Source organism: Erythrolamprus reginae, chromosome 3 (assembly GCF_031021105.1).
Source record: "Erythrolamprus reginae isolate rEryReg1 chromosome 3, rEryReg1.hap1, whole genome shotgun sequence".
NCBI classification, from domain to species: Eukaryota; Metazoa; Chordata; class Lepidosauria; order Squamata; family Dipsadidae; genus Erythrolamprus; species Erythrolamprus reginae.
In genome coordinates, this window is record NC_091952.1 from 140,830,887 (window position 1) to 140,851,951 (window position 21,065).

Below are 21,065 nucleotides of genomic sequence, written 5' to 3' on the forward strand. Positions count from 1 at the left end.
TCACATCACTCTTCTGGAATTTTCCTCTAACGGTCTCCTCCTGGTACCTAGGAAAACAAAACCTATATCTCCTCCTGTGCGCTTCCCCCCCACACCCCTTCTCTCTAACCCGCCCCATAACTATTGACAACCAAGCGAAAGAATGCAGCAGTCTAAGCGAAGGTTGACAGATTAGTTCTCAGCATTGATAGGCACTCACAAATGCCTTTAAGAACCAGGATTTCCGGATTGCAGAAGGATTTAAGAGAGACTTTCAACTGCTAGTTCTCCCTCTCCATATAGGAACTTTGAACTTCTCCACCTAGGGTTTTCCATAATCCTCCCTTTTATACTATCAGTGATGACAAGCTGTGAATAGAAGTATTCAATGCCTAGATCTACATTGCCAGAGATATTCTTGTCTCCCTCGCATTCTGTAGATCTGTAGGTCAGTGGTTCAAATCTCATCACCGGCTCAAGGTTGACTTAGCCTTCCATCTTTCCGAGGTGGGTAAAATGAAGACCCAGATTGTGGGGGCAATATGCTGGCTCTGTTAAAAAGTGCTATTGCTAACATGTTGTAAGCTGCCCTGAGTTTAAGGAGAAGGGTGGCATAAAAATCGAATAAATAAATAAATAATAAACAAATTCTTCCTACCCTTGCATCTAATATTGGGTCCACAATAACCCCCTCCTCATCTGACCCAAACATTACCACATCTGGGAGTTCTGCAGTCTCTGGAGGTTCCCCAGGCCCTAACTCTCCCTCACTCTCACTTTCTGATTCCTCTGGTAAATACACTGGCATATGATACCCCGATGGACCCGGTTCATTCTCCTCAAAGTCCATGATCAAAGGAGCCGGATGTGAGCCAACCACAGTGGATGGAAGGAAGGATGGAAAGAAGGAAGGAAGGAAATTATAATGAGAGTGAGGAAGGGTCTGAGAGAAGTCCTGCCTTAGCACTTGGCCACCACAGGTGGCATGTGGAGCCATATCGGAGGGCACGCAAGACTGTGTCAGCTCCAGCAGGGGTGCTCGCACTGCCAGCTGATTTTTGCCCTTGGAAAAGGCCATTTCACCCTCTGGACCCTTCAGTGAAGCTTCCCTAAGGCTTCCCTAAAGCCCCGGAGGAACTTCCTGTTTGCCATTGTACTGTTTTTTGCACTCCTCTGGAGAGTTAACAGAAGCCATGAGTACAAAAAACCATCACAACGGCAAACAGAAGTGCATTTTCCCAAACGTGAGGTGAAGCAGAATCCCAGGAAAGTGAGGCTTCATTGGGAGCAGCTCGTCCAGCTGCTGCCACAATTACCGGAGGAGAAGGCAGAAGGGTAGGTGGGTGGGGGAGGGAGGGAGAGCTGGGGGAGGGGTAATAGCAGCAGCTGGACTGAGGGAGGGGTGGAGGGCTTTCTGAGCAGCTCCATTGTGAGGGGGTGGGGGAGATCAGCTTTTCTGCTGCAGCAAAGTGACTGCTGCTTTTCCTTCTCTGTCTCACACAGAATACTGTTCCCACTAAAGTTCACTAGCGCATGCTGGCGCACCCAGCAACAGCCTTTAGCGCAGGGTTTTCAAATCCTGTGCAGGGGCCCACCCAACAGCTGCTCTACTAGCGAAAGTAGCCAGGTGGGCTTTGGTGGCAAACGGCAGCTGCCTCAGCACTGACAGCAGCTCCTTAGCGAAAAGCAGAAGTTTTTTTGTGGGGGGGGGGAACACAATAGGAAGGGTGGATTCTGGCCTGCCCCAAACAGCCCTGATTGGCCGAGATGAAATTCCCAAGAGGGAGAAATGTGCCAATCTTCTCAGCATATAAAATACCCGGGAAAAAGAAGCAGAGCAAAGCAGTCTGGAGTGCAAGGTTTTTTTCCCTTCTGCACGTGTGCAGGCCGGTCAGGTGGCTGCAAAGCGAGGCTCCTCCTGCTGGCTTTTTTGTTTGGCGGGGGGGCAGTCCAGCAGAGTCCCAAGAGAGACCATCTGTCCACCTTCTGAAAGCCTGCCAGGTGAGAAAAAGTGCCCAACATGCTATCAACTAGTTGGGGCAGGAGGCAGTGTTCCCTCTAATTTTTTTGGGGGGTGGGCGGAAAAGTATAGTGTCTGAGCGGCAGTCCCTTTGGGACTGGGCGGCACAGAAATAATAAATAAATAAATGAATGAATAAATACTGTGTGTCTATAACAGTGAGCTCATAATAGGGCAACTCTATCAATATCAAAATAACCACTTAAATAGTTGAGCTAGTTTCAAACTAGATTTTGATTTTCTTTCTCTCTTCCTTACTCCCATTCTTTTTCTTTCTCTTTTACTTCCTCTCTTTTTTCTATCTGTTTCTCTCTCTTCCTCTCTTCCTCTCTCTCTCCTTCCCTCTCACTCTTTCCCTCTCGGCTTCTGGGCAGGTTTGGAAAACTCTGAGTTGATGATGATTTTTAAGTGAGCGATTGCTCACTGCTCAGCTTAGAGGGAACTATGGCAGGAGGGACTTAAAGTTCAGCCATTTCTGTTGGGCCAGTGATTTTTCCAGCCCCCAGTAGGCTGCAGCATAGGCCCAAAATTACTTATAGTACATTCTCTAAAATTGGCAGTGAAAATTTTAACTGGCAGCCTTTTTATTAGTTTTCATCAGAAAATGACATGGGAAGCATATCCCTTTAATTAACTGTCCTCTGTTAAGCTTATCCTCTAGCCTAGTGCTTGGTGATTCTATGATACCCAGTTTTCACAAAAACTGGGGTGTTTGTGCCTTCCCTGAGCCCTCAGAAGCACTTTGCAGACCTCCCAAACCCACTGTGTGCCCATTTTTTGCAAAAATGGGTCTGTTTTTCACTGGGTTTTTTGCAAAAAGCAGGGTGTGCAGAGCATTTGAGAGGCCTGCAAGGTGCTCCTGGGGTGGCCAGAGAGGACAAAAACTTTTTTCTGAACTTATCTCTTCATAATCTTGGTGTGCCTTATAGTCTGAAAAATACAGTAAATTGCCCTATTGGCACTAAATAAAGATAAATAAGTGGGTGTTGGGTTGCAGTTTGGGCACTTGGTCTCAAAAAGGTTCCCCATTACTGGTATAGGGTCTCCTGCTTGAGCAGGGGGTTGGACTAGATAATCTACAAGGTCCCTTCCAAGATAGATAGATAGATAGATAGATAGATAGATAGACAGACAGACAGACAGACAGACAGACAGACAGACAGACAGACAGACAGACAGACAGACAGACAGACAGACAGACAAACAAATAAAATGTCCAACATAGATTGGAGAAATCTATAGAATCATGGGCATGATATATGAGTAGCTTAAGAATTAACAAGGAAGCTAGTTGAAAACATTGGAATGGCTTCTGTTTTAATTCTGTAACCTCCATGCTACTCTGTTTTTAATTTTTTAGTAAAAGAAGGATATGGGGAGGCTGAGTTGCATTTCAATAGTATAGGTCTGTGATGGAGAAGCTGCACAATCACTAACTTTTAAAAAATTCTGATTTTAGGGAATGATCTAAACATGGAGGACAAAACAAGTCATGAATTGCTTATGAGGTAATTATTGTAGATTGCTAGATACAGGCTTATTTTGGAATTATCCAAATTACTTTGTCATTCATTTTATTGCATAGTTTGTATGTAAAGTATATAGCTTGCCACTTGATAAGTGCTCATTTGTATTTATATTTTTATCCTTTTGCCTAAGTTGCTCAAGAAAAATTCCCTTTTCAAATTGTCAAGAAACAATTGTCTTTCTTCATAAAATATAGGGCACCTCAATTTATTGAATACCTTGTGCTGGAATCTATTCCATACTAGTATAAAATCCTTCATAACAATAACAAAGTTAAGAATAATAAGCCGACATCTGTGACAATATCTGTAACACCATCAAATATCCACATTTGCCTATCCCAGTTCCTTGGAAAGAACTTGATAGGTGGGCAAAAATATCAAATCCAGTTCAAATATCTGTGCAAAGAAGCATAATATTCTTCTGTGGGAGTTTACTGTCTGACTAGGAGTACACAGGCTCAAGCCTTCCATCCTTCTGAGGTGTGTCAAATGAGGACCCAAATTGTTGGGGGCAATATGCTGACTCTGTAAACCGCTTAGAGAGGGCTGTAAAGCACTCTAAAGCAGTATAAAGGTCTAAGTACTATTGCTATTGTTATTAGAGAGGTGGGGAGTTATATATTCTGAAACTGAGGAAAAGAGTGGGCTGTATCAATATCTTTTGTAATCTTCAAGGTTTGCCTTTCCTCAGGATGAACAAGGAGCTGCAGAAGGAACAATCCATCAACACACTCCAAGCAAAACTACAAGAGTGCTCAATGATCCCTTCCAATAGCCATAGTATATCTGAGTCACCCTGCTCCCATAGTAACATCTCCTTCCTCTCTGATGGTCCAGAGGACTCCTCTGATGTGGATGACTTTAATGAAAATAATATAAGTGAAGGCCAAGTCCACAATGTTCTAAACAAAGGTATAGAACTTAAGATCTGGAGAGATATAATCTGGTTTGGCAAGAAAGAGAAACTGTAACCATGGCTGGAGGGAGAGCTAGGTGGGTGGGTGAGTAACCAGGTGGGCAGAGCACACAGTATGATGGCTGGAGGCTTCTAATTTTAAAACCTCTTGTTGCTGTCATGGGAGGCTCCATGCAGAGGAGGCTGGGGAGAGCAATGGCAGTCAAGGTGAGTGATGGGGAGACAGCAGCAGCTGGGGGCTTCTCAACACAGTATGCTGCTACCACACTGGGCTCAGGCTTGCTGCTCAGAGCCACTGCTGATGCTGGGGTTGGAACAATGGTATTGGCATTGATTTTGAGCCTGCCACAACAACAGTGGTCTCAACTCCAAAACAGGGTGTGGGTGACATCATGTGGGCCCCCGTAACCTGTTTTGGCTTCCAGGTTGCTTCATGAGGCCTTCCAGGGGTGTAGGGAGGTGTGTCGTGGCCACCCCATGCCGCGTTTTGGTTTCCATATTGTTGCATGAGGCCTTCCAGGACCAAAACGGGGTACAGGGGGGCATTGTGTGCCCTATTTTGGCTTCCAGGTTGGCACAGGAGGCCTTCCAGTTCCAAAATGAGACTGTGGACATGTCACATGCCCCCCCCCGGTGCCACATTTTGGCTTTCAGGGTGATGTAGGTGGAGGTCTAGGTCCAAAACAGGGTGAAGGTATGTCACAGCAGCTCCTTGCACCCCATTTTGGCTTCCAGGGTGGTGCAGGAGGCCTTACAGGCCCAAACCCCCTGCTCTAGTGTGAGTTGGGAATGGGGATTTTGCATGATCATTACTGTAAGGTGAGTTGGATGTATATACATATATTCATACATACATACATACATACATATCTAAACTCTTACTCTAAGATTAACATTTGTCTACATTATTTCCATAATTCCTTCTTTAATCATCAAAGACTAGATCAACTTTTAATTTCAGTTTCTCACAAAATACCCTTTATTTTCATTATCAGCAAAATATATTACATACACACATACATACATACATACATACATACATACACACACACACACACACACTCACATATATATGTGTTTGTGTGTCACATGTTTTTGCTGAATTTGAATATATATACACATATACATACATATATATGGTACCTCGACTTAAGAACTTAATTCATTCCATGACCAGGTTCTTAAGTAGAAACGTTCTTAAGTAGAAACAATTTTCCCATAGGAATCAATGTAAAAGCAAATAATGCGTGCAAACCCATTAGGAAAGAAATAAAAGCTCGGAATTTGGGTGGGAGGAGAGGGAGAAGAAGAGGAGGAGGACAGTCACGGCCGAAGGAAGAGGGTGAGGTAAGGGAAATTTTAAAAATCCAAAACTTTAAGGCTTAAAAAAAAAGAGGAACTCTGAGGTGGTGAGGAGGAGCATGCGCCTCCCATACACCCGGCGCAAGGCTGCCTCCCATACACTGTGCCAGAGAGAGAAACCCAGGCGGGTGAGAGGGGGGAACCTCCCACCAGTGTTCCCTCTAATTTTTTTTCGGTGTGAGCAGAAAAGTATAATGTCTGAGCGGCATATTTCCATGCCTGGGCATGGATCGGTTAGAAACAAGGGGATCACGTGACCTCAGGACACACAGCAACGGTCATAAAAATGAAACGGCAGCAAAGTTTTGATTCTGTGATCATCGGGCTGCTGCGAAGGTCCTAAGTGTGAAAAAGAGGCATAAGTCCCTTTTTTCAGGGCCGTTGAGACTTTGAACGGTCAGTAAATGAACTATTGTAAGTTGAGGATAACCTGCCTTCTCCCATAGATGTTTTCTGTGGAGCTTCAAAATGGACTCCTGATCTGCTGATCTGCTTCTAAAAGAGTGCACTGGTAGACAGATAATCCTTGACTTCTGTTGTGAACCCAATGGAGGCCAATGTTTCTATCTCCTGAGTAAGATGGTTATTAAGTGAGTTCTGCCTCACTTTACCACCTTTCTTGCCACAGTCGTTAAGTGAATCCCTACAGCTGCTTGTCAGAAGATCCCAAAAGATGTTCACATAACCCTGGGACCTGACCACCATCATAACTAACTGGTCAAGTGTCCAAAGTTTGATCCAATAACCCCTTTATTTTTCTAATAAAATCCTTTCTTCCTAGAAGGAAGAATAAAAGGAATAAAATGGAAAAGGGGAAGGGTTGATTAAGCTTAGAGTATTGTTTTGTTTGCTCTTTTTTAACTTCAATTATTTTTTCTATTTAGATATATGAATTTAGGAATTGCTGCTCTGTTTTAATAAAGTTAGAAGTATTGATTATAATAAGATATGCAGTAGGTGATACTGATTTGGATTAATGCATAAATGGAATTGAATTTAGCACTTTGGTGTTGCACTTTTTGAAGGAACATTAATTAGGGAATTTAACTAAGAAAATGTATGTAACTGGATGACAAAATTAGAAAAAAAAACTTTTGCAACTTTTGGGATGATTGCTATTAGTTACTAAGAAAATTCCATGTAAAAAAGGGGACATTTTCTGGGATTCTCCCATTAATAATTGTAACTAACCCTCTACCATTGTTATTGGGGAGGGACTGGTTTACCAAATTAGGGTTGTCTGTATCAGGAATTCATTCAGTAACCTCTGATGTATATTCATGTATATTTGATGAGTTCTCGGATGTATTTAGCAATAGTTTGGGCTGCTATGTGGGAACACCAATATCCCTTAATTTGGATCCAAAAGTGGCCCTATTAGATTAAAACCTAGACGAGTGCCTTTCGTGCTACAAAAAAAGGTAGATGCAGAGTTGGACAAGCTTATCCAGCAAGGGGTTTTAGAGGCCACTGATTACGCTAAATGGGAAACACCACTAGTAATCCCTGTTAAACCTGATGGATCTCTCCGCTTATGTGGAGATTATAAGGCAACACTAAATCATGCCCTCAGTTCTAATCCTTGCCCAGTACCGGTGGTACAGCAACTATTACACTCCCTGGGTCAGGGGTCGGTTTTTGCCAAATTGGATATGGCGCAAGCGTACCAACAGCTTCCGGTGGATGATGCCACCACGGAAGCTCAAACATTGGTCACCCATCGGGGCGCATTCCGTTGTCGCCGCCTCCAGTTTGGCGTGAGTGTGGCTCCTGGCCTTTTTCAGAACATCATTGAGAGGCTGTTATATGGATTATCTGGGGTAACTCCTTACTTTGATGACATTTTTATATCAGCCACCTCACAACAACAACTTCTTACACGAGTTAGGGGCATTCTATCGCGTTTTAGGAAGGCAGGCTTGCGACTAAAACGTAGTAAATGTCAAATAGGAGTTCCCCGAGTTGGTTTTTTAGGTTATACTATTGATGCTGCCGGCATTCATCCAACACAGGCCAAGATATCAGCCATTAAACAGGCACCTGCACCTGCCAATAAGCATGAATTACAGGCCTTTTTAGGCCTTCTTAACTTTTATAACACCTTCTTGCCACACAAGGCAACGATAGCAGAACCCTTACATTGACTATTGGGAAACGATAGGCCATGGGTTTGGGGAGATGTGGAACAGGCTTCGTTTAAAGCAGTTAAGGACCTATTGACGTCGGACGCAGTCCTTATTCAATATAATGACCAGTGGCCATGGGTACTCGCGGCAGATTCTTCGCCCTATGGTATAGGTGCCGTGCTTAGCCATCAATTACCTAATGGCTTGCAGGCCCCCGTGGCATATTTCTCACGGACCTTGTCCAACACCGAGAGAAATTATAGTCAAACGGACAAGGAGGCCTTGGCCCTTGTTGCATCAGTTAAAAGGTTTCACGATTATTTATATGGCAGACCTTTTGTCTTGCAAACGGACCATAAACTGTTATTGGGTATTTTAGCGGGAACTAAGGAATCCCCTCAATTTACATCTCCCAGGATGACCAGGTGGATGGAATTTTTAGCAGCTTATAATTATCAATTGCAATATCGGCATGGGAAGAACATGGCACACGCAGATGCCCTTAGCCGTTGCCCTCTACCAGTACCGGTTATGGACCCGTCACCAACATCACAGGTCCTCCTGATAGAGGAACTTAGTAATTCATTGTCTGCAGCTGATATAGCAGCCCACTCCTCTACAGATAATACTATTTCCCAAATTATTGATTGGGTGAAACGGGGGTGGCCCACGGGAGCCATACCTAGTAAATTTATACCATTCCAGACAAGACAGAGCGACTTATCTATGAATAGAGGGTGTTTGTTGTGGGGATCAAGAGTCATTGTTCCCCCGTCCTTACAGGACACAGTCTTAAGCCTCCTCCATGAATGCCATCCAGGCATTGTCCGGATGAAGGCCTTGGCTCGTAGTTATGTCTGGTGGCCGGGGTTAGACCAAGCTATTCAGACGTGGGTAGAGCGCTGTAGGGAGTGTCAGAACTTCAGACCTATGCCACCGGAAACACGCCCAAGGCAGTGGGAATTAACTAGAGGACCATGGTCTAGGGTCCATCTTGACCTGGCCGGCCCTTTCCATGGGCATCAATTTATGGTATTGGTAGATGCTTATTCAGGCTGGGTCGAAGTAGATATCTTACAGTCTACGACATCGGAGAGTGTAATTAATATTCTATCTCGACACTTCTCCACACATGGGTTACCCGATCAGTTAGTGACCGATAATGGACCGCAGTTTACATCTGCACAATTCCAAGTATTTTTAGCCACCTTAGGAATTAGGCAAACTTTAACAGTCCCTTGGCATCCAAGAAGTAACGACCGGGCGGAGAGGGCTGTGCGGTCCACAAAAGAGGCCTTATGCCGTCTTACAGGACTGGATTGGAAAAGTAAGGTGAACCTCTATTTAATTACTCAACATTCAACTCCCTGCCCCACCACAGGCAGGAGCCCAGCAGAGGCACTTATGGACCGGCGTTTGCGTACGAGACTAGATCGGATCCATCCTACATATACTCCTAACGTAGAAAAGGAACCACCAAAATGTACGAGAGTATTTGCCCAAGGAGACCCAGTATATGCTCGGAGTTATGGGGGGGGAGAACATCATTGGGAGCCAGGTTGGGTCTTGGATATAACTGGACCTTATTCTTATAGGGTCCAGCTAGGGGACGGATGGATCTGGCGCCGGCACATAGATCAACTACGACGTTGAACGTTAGAAGCCGTTACGCCAGTATCACAAGCACCACCCATCCAACCAACCGGCTTTACATTACCCGACCACACAGAGATCACTCCCTCCATGGAAAATCAACATCTAGGACCGTTACAGAAATCATCACATCAGGAAAGCCACACAGAAGTAGAATTACAATCCTTGCCTATAGAAACAGAGTCACCAGTTTCCCCACCAGAGGTCAAACCCCGCCGTTCTCTAAGGTCACACAAACGACCTGCATATTTAGAGGATTTTGTGTGTACCTACTAGGTGGGAAGGGGTGTTGTGTCCTGAGGACAATCAGGGTTTGTAATTGCCCATAATTGGGGTGTGGAACAATTCTGCAAGCTGATTGGCTAGCTAAGTTAGGTGGGGCTGGGTTACACAGATATAAGCAGCCATTCTGACCAGCCCGTGGTTCGTTCTTCCGGTATACCTGTTACCTGTTTTTAACCTGCAATAAAGAACTGTCAACTGCTCCCGGATCTGGGTTTTATCTGTATGCGGATCTAACACCTTGTGTCGTTTGTTCCTTGCATGGATCACTAGCAGAGGGTAGTAGTCAGTGGGTTTTAGGATTTTAGTGAGGTTTAGCGCTATGTCCGAGATTCTGACTCCAGGGAGGCAGCTCACCTCTCTGGATTGATTGTCCGGTCTGCAGATGGCAGGTTCAGTTCCCCTGAGAATTGAGTCACCAATTACCACCACTCTCCTTTTCTTTTTGGTTGGGTTGGGGAGAGGGGGGCTAGCCTTCGTGATGACTGTGTTTGATGGTGTTGTATTGTTGTGCTTGGTTCTTGGTGGCTCCTTGTCAGGTGTTTGTTGATCTTCTTGTGCCAGGAGTACTGCATATTTGTTACTTTTAGGCACTGGGGTTGGAGGGAGGTGGGTTGGAGTTGGTGGGAGTTTGGGGATGGTTTGTTTTTTTCTTCTTTGGGTGATGTGCATCCAGTCATTTTCAACCTCGGGGGGGGGGGTTGGTTCTGATGTGGTCTTCTGTGGTGTTGGATGTGTTGGGAGTATATTGGTCTTTCTTGTTTTGATGTTGGTGCTGCAGGGTGTTGAGGTTTCTCTCTAGGTTTTCTATTTTTTCCTCAAGAAATTGGATTACTTTACATTTATTGCAAGTGAAGTTTTGGAAGTTTGAGGATAGGAGTGTATACATGGAGCACAGTGTGCAACTCACTAGGAAGTCAGCTCTTTCATCTTCTTTGTGTGTGGTGAGTTTGTCTTCCATGTGGGTAGTAGGAGTGTCTTCTCTCTGAGTGCATGATTCGTTCTTCATGGTAGGAGGTTGGTAGTGGTGTAGTTGATGAATGCTGCTGATGAGTACTATTTTTGCACTTAGTTGTGTTTTGGTTGGCCTTGTTTTTGCTGATTTCTTAGTTGATTATGCTTTGATTAAGCGTAAGGCGCTGGAGAAGCTCCTGCATCAGCTGGGTGCCGGATTTGATGCTGGGGGCTTGAGGAGGGCTCCGGGCTGAGTTAGAGTCCTCAGCTGTCGTCGGGGGCTCTGGGGAGGCTCCTGCATCAGTAGAGTGCCGGGTTTGATGCCGGGGGCTCAAGGAGGGTTCCAAAAATCTTGCCCCAAATCTCTCCAAAAATCACTCCCCCCAAACCTTCCTATCTAGCCCAAAATCTCTCCAAAATTGCTCCCCCAAAAGCTTCCTGTCTAGCCCCAAATCTCTCCAAAAATCGCTGCCCCAAAAGCTTCCTATCTAGCCCCAAATCTCTCCAAAAATCGCTCCCCCAAAAGCATCCTATCTAGCCCCAAATCTCTCCAAAATTCCTTGTCCCAAAAGCTTCCTGTCTAGCCCCAAATCTCTCCAAAAATCGATGCCCCAAAAGCTTCCTATCTAGCCCCAAATCTCTCCAAAAATCTCTCCCCCAAAATCTTCCTATCTAGCCCCAAATCTCTCCAAAAATTGCTGCCCCAAAAGGTTCCTATCTAGCCCCAAATCTCTCCAAAAATCACTGCCCCAAAAGGTTCCTATCTAGCCCCAAATCTCTCCAAAAATCGCTCCCCCAAAAGCTTCCTATTTGACATTACAACAAGAGTTTCAGTCTCCGAAGGTCTCTCTCTGTCAAGGCTGCCAGTCAGAATTCAGACAAATAAAACTCAGAGTCCTTTTATAAAGTTCAAAAGTAAATTTATCAAAATCAGAACTTGACGCATCGAAAGAAAAGCAAAGTCTGGAGAAAAATGGCATGTTACACACATATCACAACCCCCCTTTTACCCCCCTGTTGGGCATCTGCCCAATCTCCATTGTCCAGATGCATCAGGTGGCACAAGTTACTCCTCCCGGACTCTTCAGGAATTTTCCATCCAACGGTCTCAGCCTGGCACCTGGGAAATCAAAACTTACTCTCCTCCTGCACACTTCCCATTTCCCCCCCCCGATCTCTACCCCTCCCCGCCTCTATGACAACCAAGTGAAAGAATGCAGCAGCATAGCGAAGGTTGACACACTCATAGAAGAAGAATGGCGTCTCCACTCCTTCTGTCACGTGCACACATTCTCACACTCTCCTCGCCCAAATTTCTCAATTTCTCTCAAAATTTCCCAAACCTCCAAGCTTTCCAGCCTCCGATTTCCAATTTCTGATCACCAACGTTAATCTCGATCTCGATCTCACCACAATCACACCAACACGGAAAAGACAGCAAACACATCAGGGCCACTTGCTGCCGATCGCTCTCCATTTTCCCTCCGATCTCTGACTTTTCCAGCCTCGAACTCTCGATCTCTCAATCTCGCCGCCGATCTCCAGACCAAACTCCGATCTCCAGTTTTCCCACGGACATGCGAGCACACGTTCGACCACCGATTTCAGCAATTGCCTCAATGTCATTTTAATCCGTCTAATCCGTCTTCACCAATCTTCCATCGACCGCCATTCACTTCCGCCCACCATCAATGACTTCCTTTCATCTTCTTGCACTTTTGGACTGCTCCGCTCTCTTTGATCACCACTATTTAAGAAGTAGGAGACTCTATTTTTTTTGCTCCCAACTTTTTTTCCCCTCTGAGATTCTTACGGGTAAGTAGATTATAGTAGTTTGATAAGATCCGCTGCTGCTGCTGCTCCTTCTTTTTGCTTCCCAGATGTCAGCTCAGTGCGCCAAGCCTTCGGGCCGGAGATAAACCCCGGCTCTTTTTTCCACCCAAATACAGGGATTTCTTCACCCGCATTGGGGATCGCACCCCACCCACTGTCGGAAACTTCCTCTTACTCTAGCTCTTCTCTCCAGGGAGAACTGTCCCCAATTATGCGGTTTTTCAGCAAAAAATCTCAAGTGTAAACCAGGAGCTTCTAGTCTACACGTCGCTGCAGCTTGGCGCCACCCTGGAAGTCTCTGACCACAACCTCCTAATCCACAAATTAGAAAAAAATGGGGTAGGTTACAACACATGCAGATGGATAAACAGTTAGCTGTCCAAATCCACATGGAAGAAGGTAGGCAGTGGGGTACCACAGGGTTCCGTCCTGGGCCCTGTACTCTTCAATATTTTCATCAATGACCTGGACGAGGAGTAGAAGGGGAACTAATCAAATTCGCAGACGACACCAAGCTGGCAGTTGTAGCCAACACTCTAGAGGACAGGCTCAAAATACAGAAAGATCTAGACAGATTAACACTATGGGCCCACACTAACAACATGATGTTCAACATCGACAAGAGCAAAGTCCTTCACCTTGGACCTGGGAGAAACCCCACTTAGCAGTAGTGACTGTGAAAGAGATCTTGGAGTCTTGGTGGATAATCAACTAAACATGAGCCAGCAATGTGCAGCAGCGGCCAAAAAAGCCAACACTATCCTAAGCTGCATCAACAGGGGGATACACTCCAAGACCAGGGAAGTATTAATACCACTCTACTACACCCTGGTCAGACCACATCTGGAGTACAGCATCCAGTTCTGGTCACCACACTTCAAAAGAGACATTGAAACTCTGGAGAAGGTGCAGAAAAGAGCAACCAAAATGATTAGGGGACTTAAAACCAAGACTTACGAAGAGAGATTGTGGGAACTGGGCATGGATAGCCTAGAGAAAAGGAGGGCCAGAGGGGACATGATAGCAGTATACAGGTATATGACGGGTTGCCACAAAGAGGAGGGAGCCACTCTATTCTCCAGAGCACCAGAGGGCCGGACGAGGAACAACGGCTGAAAGCTGACCAAGGAGAGATTCAACCTAGAAGTAAGGAAGAACTTCCTGACGGTCAGAGCGATCAACCAGTGGAGGTTGTGAACTCTCTAACTCTGGACACTTTCAAGAGGAGATTGGACTGCCACTTGACTGGGGTGCTTTAAGATGCCTGCTCAGGCAGGGGGTTGGACTTGATGACCTGCATGGTCCCTTTCAACTCTAACAATCAATCAATCAATCAATCAATCAATCAATCAATCAATCAATCAATCAATAGTGAGTTGTCATATATTTCTAAAATGAAATAAATGATATAATGTATAAGCAAAGAGAGAAGACTGCAATTTGAATTTTTGATAATAATTTCTCTCCCCCCCCCTCATATTGTTATTGTCATAATTATACTTAATGAAGTAACTGAAATGAATTGATATTCTTTGTTGTTTTGAAGAGAAGTAGATTTGGAATTTTTTTCCTTTTAAAGGGCTGCTTTGTTAAAATGAGGGTTTAAAAACATGAATGAGATACGTAAGTGTTGGACACGTAAGTATATAAGAAATGGATTGAAGCACTATGGCATGGATTTACTAGGAAAAAAGCAAATAGCCAATAGAAATTTTGATAACTAATGGCATTTTGAACTTGAATGGGAACAGAAAACAATCTTTGAAATCCAGATGAGAAAATTAGAAAAGGAGCTGGCACGAGATAAATAATGTACAGTGGTACCTCTACTTAAGAACTTTTCTATATAAGAACCAGGTGTTCAAGATTTTTTTTTGCCTCTACTTAAGAACCCAAGCCCAGAAAAATTTCCCAGGAAATTTGAGACTGGCACGAAGGCTCGGCCAGTTTCTTGCCATTCCCCCTTTAATCCTGGCCATCTGGGCTGCCAGAGGAGCCTTTGGCAGTCCAGAGCAAATGAAGCATTTTCCTTTCTCTGGGCACTTGGACAGGGAATAAACCTCTGCCAGCAGCCAGAGGAAAAAACCGCTCCCTTCGCTCTGGGCAGCCGAGGAGTCACCACAGTGATGGAAATGCACTGACTACAAAGCGAGCGAGTGAGAGGAGAGGGGAGACCTTCAGCATGGGAAGGAAGAGGCCGCAGGTAGCAGCAGCCAGTTTATGGGAGGCAGTGTTTGGGAGGCAGCCTCGCGCTGGGTGTATTGGAGGCGTGTGCTCCTCCTCGCTGCCTCAGAGTCCCTCTTTTTAAAAAAGTTTTGGATTTTTTTTATTCTCCTCACCTCACCTTCTTCCTTCGGCAGCAACTATCCTCCTCCTCTTCTTCTTTCTCCCACCCAAATTCCGAGCTTTTATTTCTTTCCTAATGGGTTTGCACGCATTATTTGCTTTTACATTGATTCCTATGGGAAAAATTGCTTCTACTTAAGAATGTTCTTAAGAACTTAAGAACGTGGTCACAGAACGAATTAAATTCTTAAGTAGAGGTACCACTGAATATCGAAATAAAATAGATACACATTAAGACTTTTAATTTTAGGCTTCCGGTTTGGTGGAGATCGCGGCGGGACATCTTTGGCAGGGCTCTGCCAGGCGATCCCTTCTACCCCCTCCGAAGGTCGCATTTGCGATCGGATCGGGCTCGGATGGCCCGATCCCAGAACAGGGGGCTCTCCTCTGCCCGAGGAGCCATCGCTGAGACTCCGGAGGCAGCGGTTCGCCCCGCAGCTTCGAAGACGGGAGAACCGATCCTCTTTGTTTAAGAGGACCGGCCAGCGCTTTCTTCCCTCGCCCAGCGGGAAGCCGAGAAAAATTTTTGAAGTGAAAGTTTCACATTTAATCTACTGAAAAAGAATACATTCGATAAAGGACCTAAGGTAAAAAATTTCCTCTTTGTTTCAAGATTAAAATTTGAAGATTTGATCGTTCGAAAGCCTCAAGGGAAAGCTTTCTTTAACGAGGCGAAAGTGAAAGTTTTTTTCTCTTTGAGTTTCATCCGCAAATAACAGCCGAGACTAACTTTTTTCATTTCATTGTTTCCATTTTGTATTTGGATTTTGAAATCTATAAAACATTTTTTCTACCTTATGCTTCAATAAAAGAGCTTAAATTGGAAATGACTATTTAAAAGACTTCAATGCTTAAAAGAAATTAGCAATGAAGAGCAAAATTTCTTTACTATAGTCTGTTAAAAGCATTGTGCTCCGGGCTGACATCTTAACAGCGGAGGAATATAACCTTGTTGCCTTTTTTTTCTTTCACCCTGTTGTCTCTGCAACATAATAACATCATATAACAACTTGAAAATAAAAGTGAAATAGAAGGAACTGATACCTTTCCTTTGGAATATTCACCCTTGGACTAACCTAACTGGATTACTTGCTGATTGTTTTTGGATTACTTTGGATTACTTGCTGATTGCCTTTTTCTTGGGATTATTTTTTTGAAAACTTTTTCACATCTGTCTGGACATATGAACTTCTGACTTCTAACCTGACTCCATTTTGAGATCTATTTTTTTGCCTTTGTCTTGGATTTGGAAAAGAACACAGACTCCATTTTAACCACAAGAAAATTATTAATTTGATTTTCTTCTTGAGACCTGCAATCGGGATTAAGTATAATTGTATTTTCTGACATCTGGATTCATATTCTTCATTTATAATTTCTTGATTTATAAGAAGACTATAACTATATACATTGTGTTTTTTCTTTGATTAATTAATCCTTTTTTGATCCCCTTCTGATTTTCCCTTTTTTTATTTCTATCTGTAAAAGAGGTTTGAATTGAAGACTATGCATTGTTAGTAAACCTTGGTTCCCTGCTCTATTCTAATTATTTGAATTGAAATATTCCCCCCCTTTTTTTCCTTTTTTTCTCTCTCCTTTTACTGCTTTATTAAGTCTTTTCTCCTTTCCTCCTTTTTCTTTACCTCCCTAGAATCTCCCTTTTTAAAATAGTTATTATTCTTTTTTTGCTGTTACTTACTTTGTTTTCTTATTAGACCACTTATTTTTAATTTTTACTTGTTTCTTATTTCTAAAGGTCTTACTTTTGTTCTCTGTGTTATTATATTTTTAAATTTTTTAATAACAGCAATAGTAATAACAACATATATTGGATTTTGAATTTTGAATTTTCTTTTGACAACTGAATAGTTATAATTTAAGGTTAATTGTTAATAAAATAGATTGAATAGATTTGGAATTTACAGAAATTTTCTCCCTTTCACCACATACAAATTTAGATTGATTTAAATTAATTCGAATTTTAAACAGTGGATTCAAATTTGACAATGTCAACTTCTTCAACGGTTGTCAAAACGGTTAAAAAACAAACCACAGCAACAATCTCTTCTCCACAAGTGTCCCCTCGTCCTTCCCCGACGCACCAGGCGCCAGCTATGTCTTCCAAGGATAAAGAAAAAGACAAAACAACGCAGCCCAACTTTGCAACATTACAAGAAACTTTAAACAATATGCAGGACCTCATTCTTAAATCTCAAGAGAATGCTACCCAACAAAGAGAGGCTATAAAAGAGGATGCAACACAACAAAGGGAAGCTATAAAAGCAGACTTGGCAGAATTTAAAAAGGAGATGGCCCAACTGAAAGTTGATATGGGCGAGGTGAAAGACCAGATAAAGGTGATCCAACAAACACTACAAGAAAGTGATGATCGAGTGAAAAAGGTTGAAGAGAAATCCGACAAAAATGCAAAAAGAATTGATTATCTTGAAGGGAGAGCTGATGCAAGACACAGAAGACATGATGAATCAATTATTCAGCTGGAGATGCAACGTGCTTCGTATGGACTACGATTTCAGAATATGAAAGAGGAAAAAGATGAAGATTTAAAAATGACTATGGCGGAAACGATTGGAGGAATACTCCAGGAGGATCCTGCTGCGCTAGCGAAAGAAATCGATGAAGTTTACAGGACTTCGAATAGTTACATCCGTCGCCACAATCTCCCAAGAGAGATTCATATCAAATTCACCAGGAAAACTTTACGAGATGACATACTTCACTGGGCAAGAAATTCCAAACTCCAACATCAAGGAGTGGAAATAAAAATATTAAAACAAGTTCCAAGAAGTGTCAGAGAGAGCAGAAGAGATTACCAGTTTCTTACCAGAATTTTGATCAAAGAAAATATAACCTATCGTTGGTTAATCCCACAAGGTCTTTCTCTGACATGGCGTTCTACAAGATACAAGCTGGAAAATGTAGAACAAGCTAGGTATTTCTTTGAAAATAGTGGCATCAGCCACATGGACTTTTCAGATAAACAACAAGAGGCTCAACAACAACCAGCACAACAGCAACCAGGGGAGATACTAGCAATCCAACAAGAAGAACTTTTGGGGGCCACTGCTCAAGTAATAGAGCAGGACCAAGGTGCTATAAGAAGAGTTCAGCCTCAGCGAGAAACCAAAAAACCTACTAAATGACAACAACTAAAGATCTAAAGATCTTTTCGGTAAATGTTAATGGACTTAATGAACCAAGGAAAAGGAAACAAATCTTCTCTAAAATCAGAAATCAAAATGCTCAAATTGCAATATTACAAGAAGTACATATCAAAAAAGATAACCAAAAATTATTGTTGAATCCCAAAATTGGAAAAATGTATGCTGCATTAGCAGATCAAAAAAAAAGAGGTGTGGTGATGTATGTAGAGAACTCTATAAATTCCAAACAAATATATAAGGATAATGATGGTAGAATATTGATTGTACAAGTTGATATTGAACCTAGACCTATAGTGGTTGTTTCTATTTATGCTCCCAACGAAGACCAAATGACATTTTATAAAAATTTACATCAAATAATAATAGATTTAGCTATTGAGAATGTATTAATAATAGGTGATTTTAATGCTATTGTGAATAGGCAATTAGACCATTCAGGGGGAGGGAGGCACAATAAAAGGAAAAAAACAAAAAGAAATCTACTACCTAGTACTTTCCAAAAAATGAAAACAGAATTATTGTTAAATGATATATGGCGGGAAAGACACCCCCATAAAAGACAATTTACGTTTTATTCTAATCCTCACAAAATCTGGACAAGAATAGACATGGTATGGACACCAAAAATGCTTGCAGAACAAATAAGGGAAGTAGAGATAGATGTTAATACATGGGCTGACCACAACCCAATAGTGGTCTATATAAGAAGGAACAACAAACAGAATATTTGGCGGATGAATAGAAATATATTAAATGATAAGAAATATAAGGATTGGATCGAAAAGGAATTAAAAATATTTCTTGAAATTAATAAAACCCCAGACACCACTCCACAGAATATATGGGATACACTCAAAGCTTATATAAGAGGGTTAACAATATCTTATACAGCAAAATATAATAAGGAAAATAAATTAAAGTATGTACAATTAATAAATGAATTAAAACAATTGGAATTTGCATCGCAGCAACACACCAAGAACAGAGACTTTAAAACAGAAATAAATGTAATTAAACATAAAATTAGAATTATAGAACAAAATCAAATAACTGAAAAAATTAAAAGAGCAAAACAACATTATTTTGAACATGCAAATAAACCAGGCAGATGGTTAGCATATAAACTTAGAAAGCAGAGTCAATCCAAATTGATAAAAAAATTAGAAGACAAAGATGGTACAATAAAATATGATACAGAAGGAAAGGCAGATATTGTTTATAATTTTTATAAAGATCTTTATGCCAAAGACACTGTTAGTGAAGATGAGGTTTTTAATTACCTACAGGCTTCAAAATTACCACAAATATCAGAAGATCAACAGACTATGTTGGATGGACCAATAACAATGGAAGAACTCCTAACTATAATTAAAAAACAGAAAAACAATAAGGCCACTGGTCCAGATGCTATACCGGCAGAATGGTATAAGATAGACAATGAAATAGTAAGAAACTATATGTTAGAAACTTTTAACTTATGTAGACTTGAGGGTAAAATTCCGAAATCTTGGTCAGAATCGTTGACAACTTTAATACACAAATCCGGCACTGACCCAGTAAAAATTAAAAATTATAGACCCATATCTTTATTAAATGTAGATTATAAAATATTTATTGCCATCTATGCAGATAGACTTAAAAGAATTATAAATGGAATAATACATCAAGACCAAAATGGATTTCTACCAGGGCGACAAATTAAAAATAATCTTAGAACAGTAATAAACACATTAGAATACTATGAACAACACCCAGATAAGACAGCATCCTTAATGTTCCTAGATGCTCAAAAGGCCTTTGACAACGTTAACTGGACATTTATAAAAATGCAATTAAATAGAATGAGATTTGGCTCAAAATTTGTTAACTTAATAGATACTATATATTCAAAACAAACGACTAAGATAATATTAAATAATAATCAATTACAAGCACTTGATATAAATAAGGGAGTTCGTCAAGGATGTCCTATATCACCATTGTTATTTATTATGACACTTGAAACTTTATTAATTAAAATAAGAGCGGATTCCGAAATAAAAGGTTTAACTATAGGAGATGAAACTTACAAACTCCAAGCTTTTGCAGATGACTTAACGTTTATAATTGAAGAACCGATAACAACTGTTCCTTCTTTATTGCAAACTATTGAACAATACTGAAAGGTAGCAGGTTTAAAGATAAATAAAAGCAAAACTTTTTTCTTAACTAAAAATATGAATAAAATACAAGAAACTAAATTAGAAAATATTTCTGGAATAAAAACCGTAAAGAAAGTAAAATATTTAGGAATAAATTTAACAGCGAAAACAATAACATTAAAAAATGATAATTACATAAAATTATTATCAGAAATTAAAAAAGATTTAGAAACATGGAATAACCTGAAAATATCATTTTTAGGAAGAATTGCCACAATCAAGATGAATATTCTGCCCAAGGTTTTATTTCTCTTTCAGGTAATTCCAATAAACCCAGGGGGAACTTTTTTTAAAACTTTGACAAACTTAGTTAAAAAATTTATATGGCAAGGGAAAAAAGTAAGGATAAAAATAAACTGTTTGGAAGACATTAAAGAAAGAGGAGGATTTGGTCTTCCAAACTGGAAATTATATTACCAGGCCGCCGCCTTAACATGGATTAAAGATTGGATAACTTTAGAGAATAAAAGAATATTAAATTTAGAAGGACATGACCTTATGCTGGGTTGGCATGCATTTATATGGTATGACAAGGAAAAAAATCACTCATATTTTAAAAGACACACATTAAGGAAGTATTTACTAGAGGTTTGGAAGGACATAAGGAAAAACCACTTCTTAAATGTTCCAGAATGGATAGCCCCCCTAGAAGTAATAACACATCCAAAATCTATAAAAG

The 21,065-nt window shown here is 41.6% G+C and overlaps 1 protein-coding gene across 8 annotated transcripts in view; it reads left to right on the top strand.

The window, feature by feature from the left end:
* PDE4DIP (phosphodiesterase 4D interacting protein) overlaps positions 1-21,065 on the top strand; it is a 490,445-nt gene that overhangs the window by 389,353 nt on the left and 80,027 nt on the right. For 7 of the 8 annotated variants that reach the window (XM_070746854.1, XM_070746855.1, XM_070746856.1 and 4 more), the window contains 2 exons: positions 3,459-3,507; positions 4,220-4,440. In XM_070746854.1, coding sequence (XP_070602955.1) covers positions 3,459-3,507; positions 4,220-4,440 — 270 coding nt within the window. Of the gene's footprint in view, positions 1-3,458; positions 3,508-4,203; positions 4,441-21,065 lie in introns of all 8 variants that reach the window. The other variant, XM_070746859.1, reaches the window with a different exon arrangement.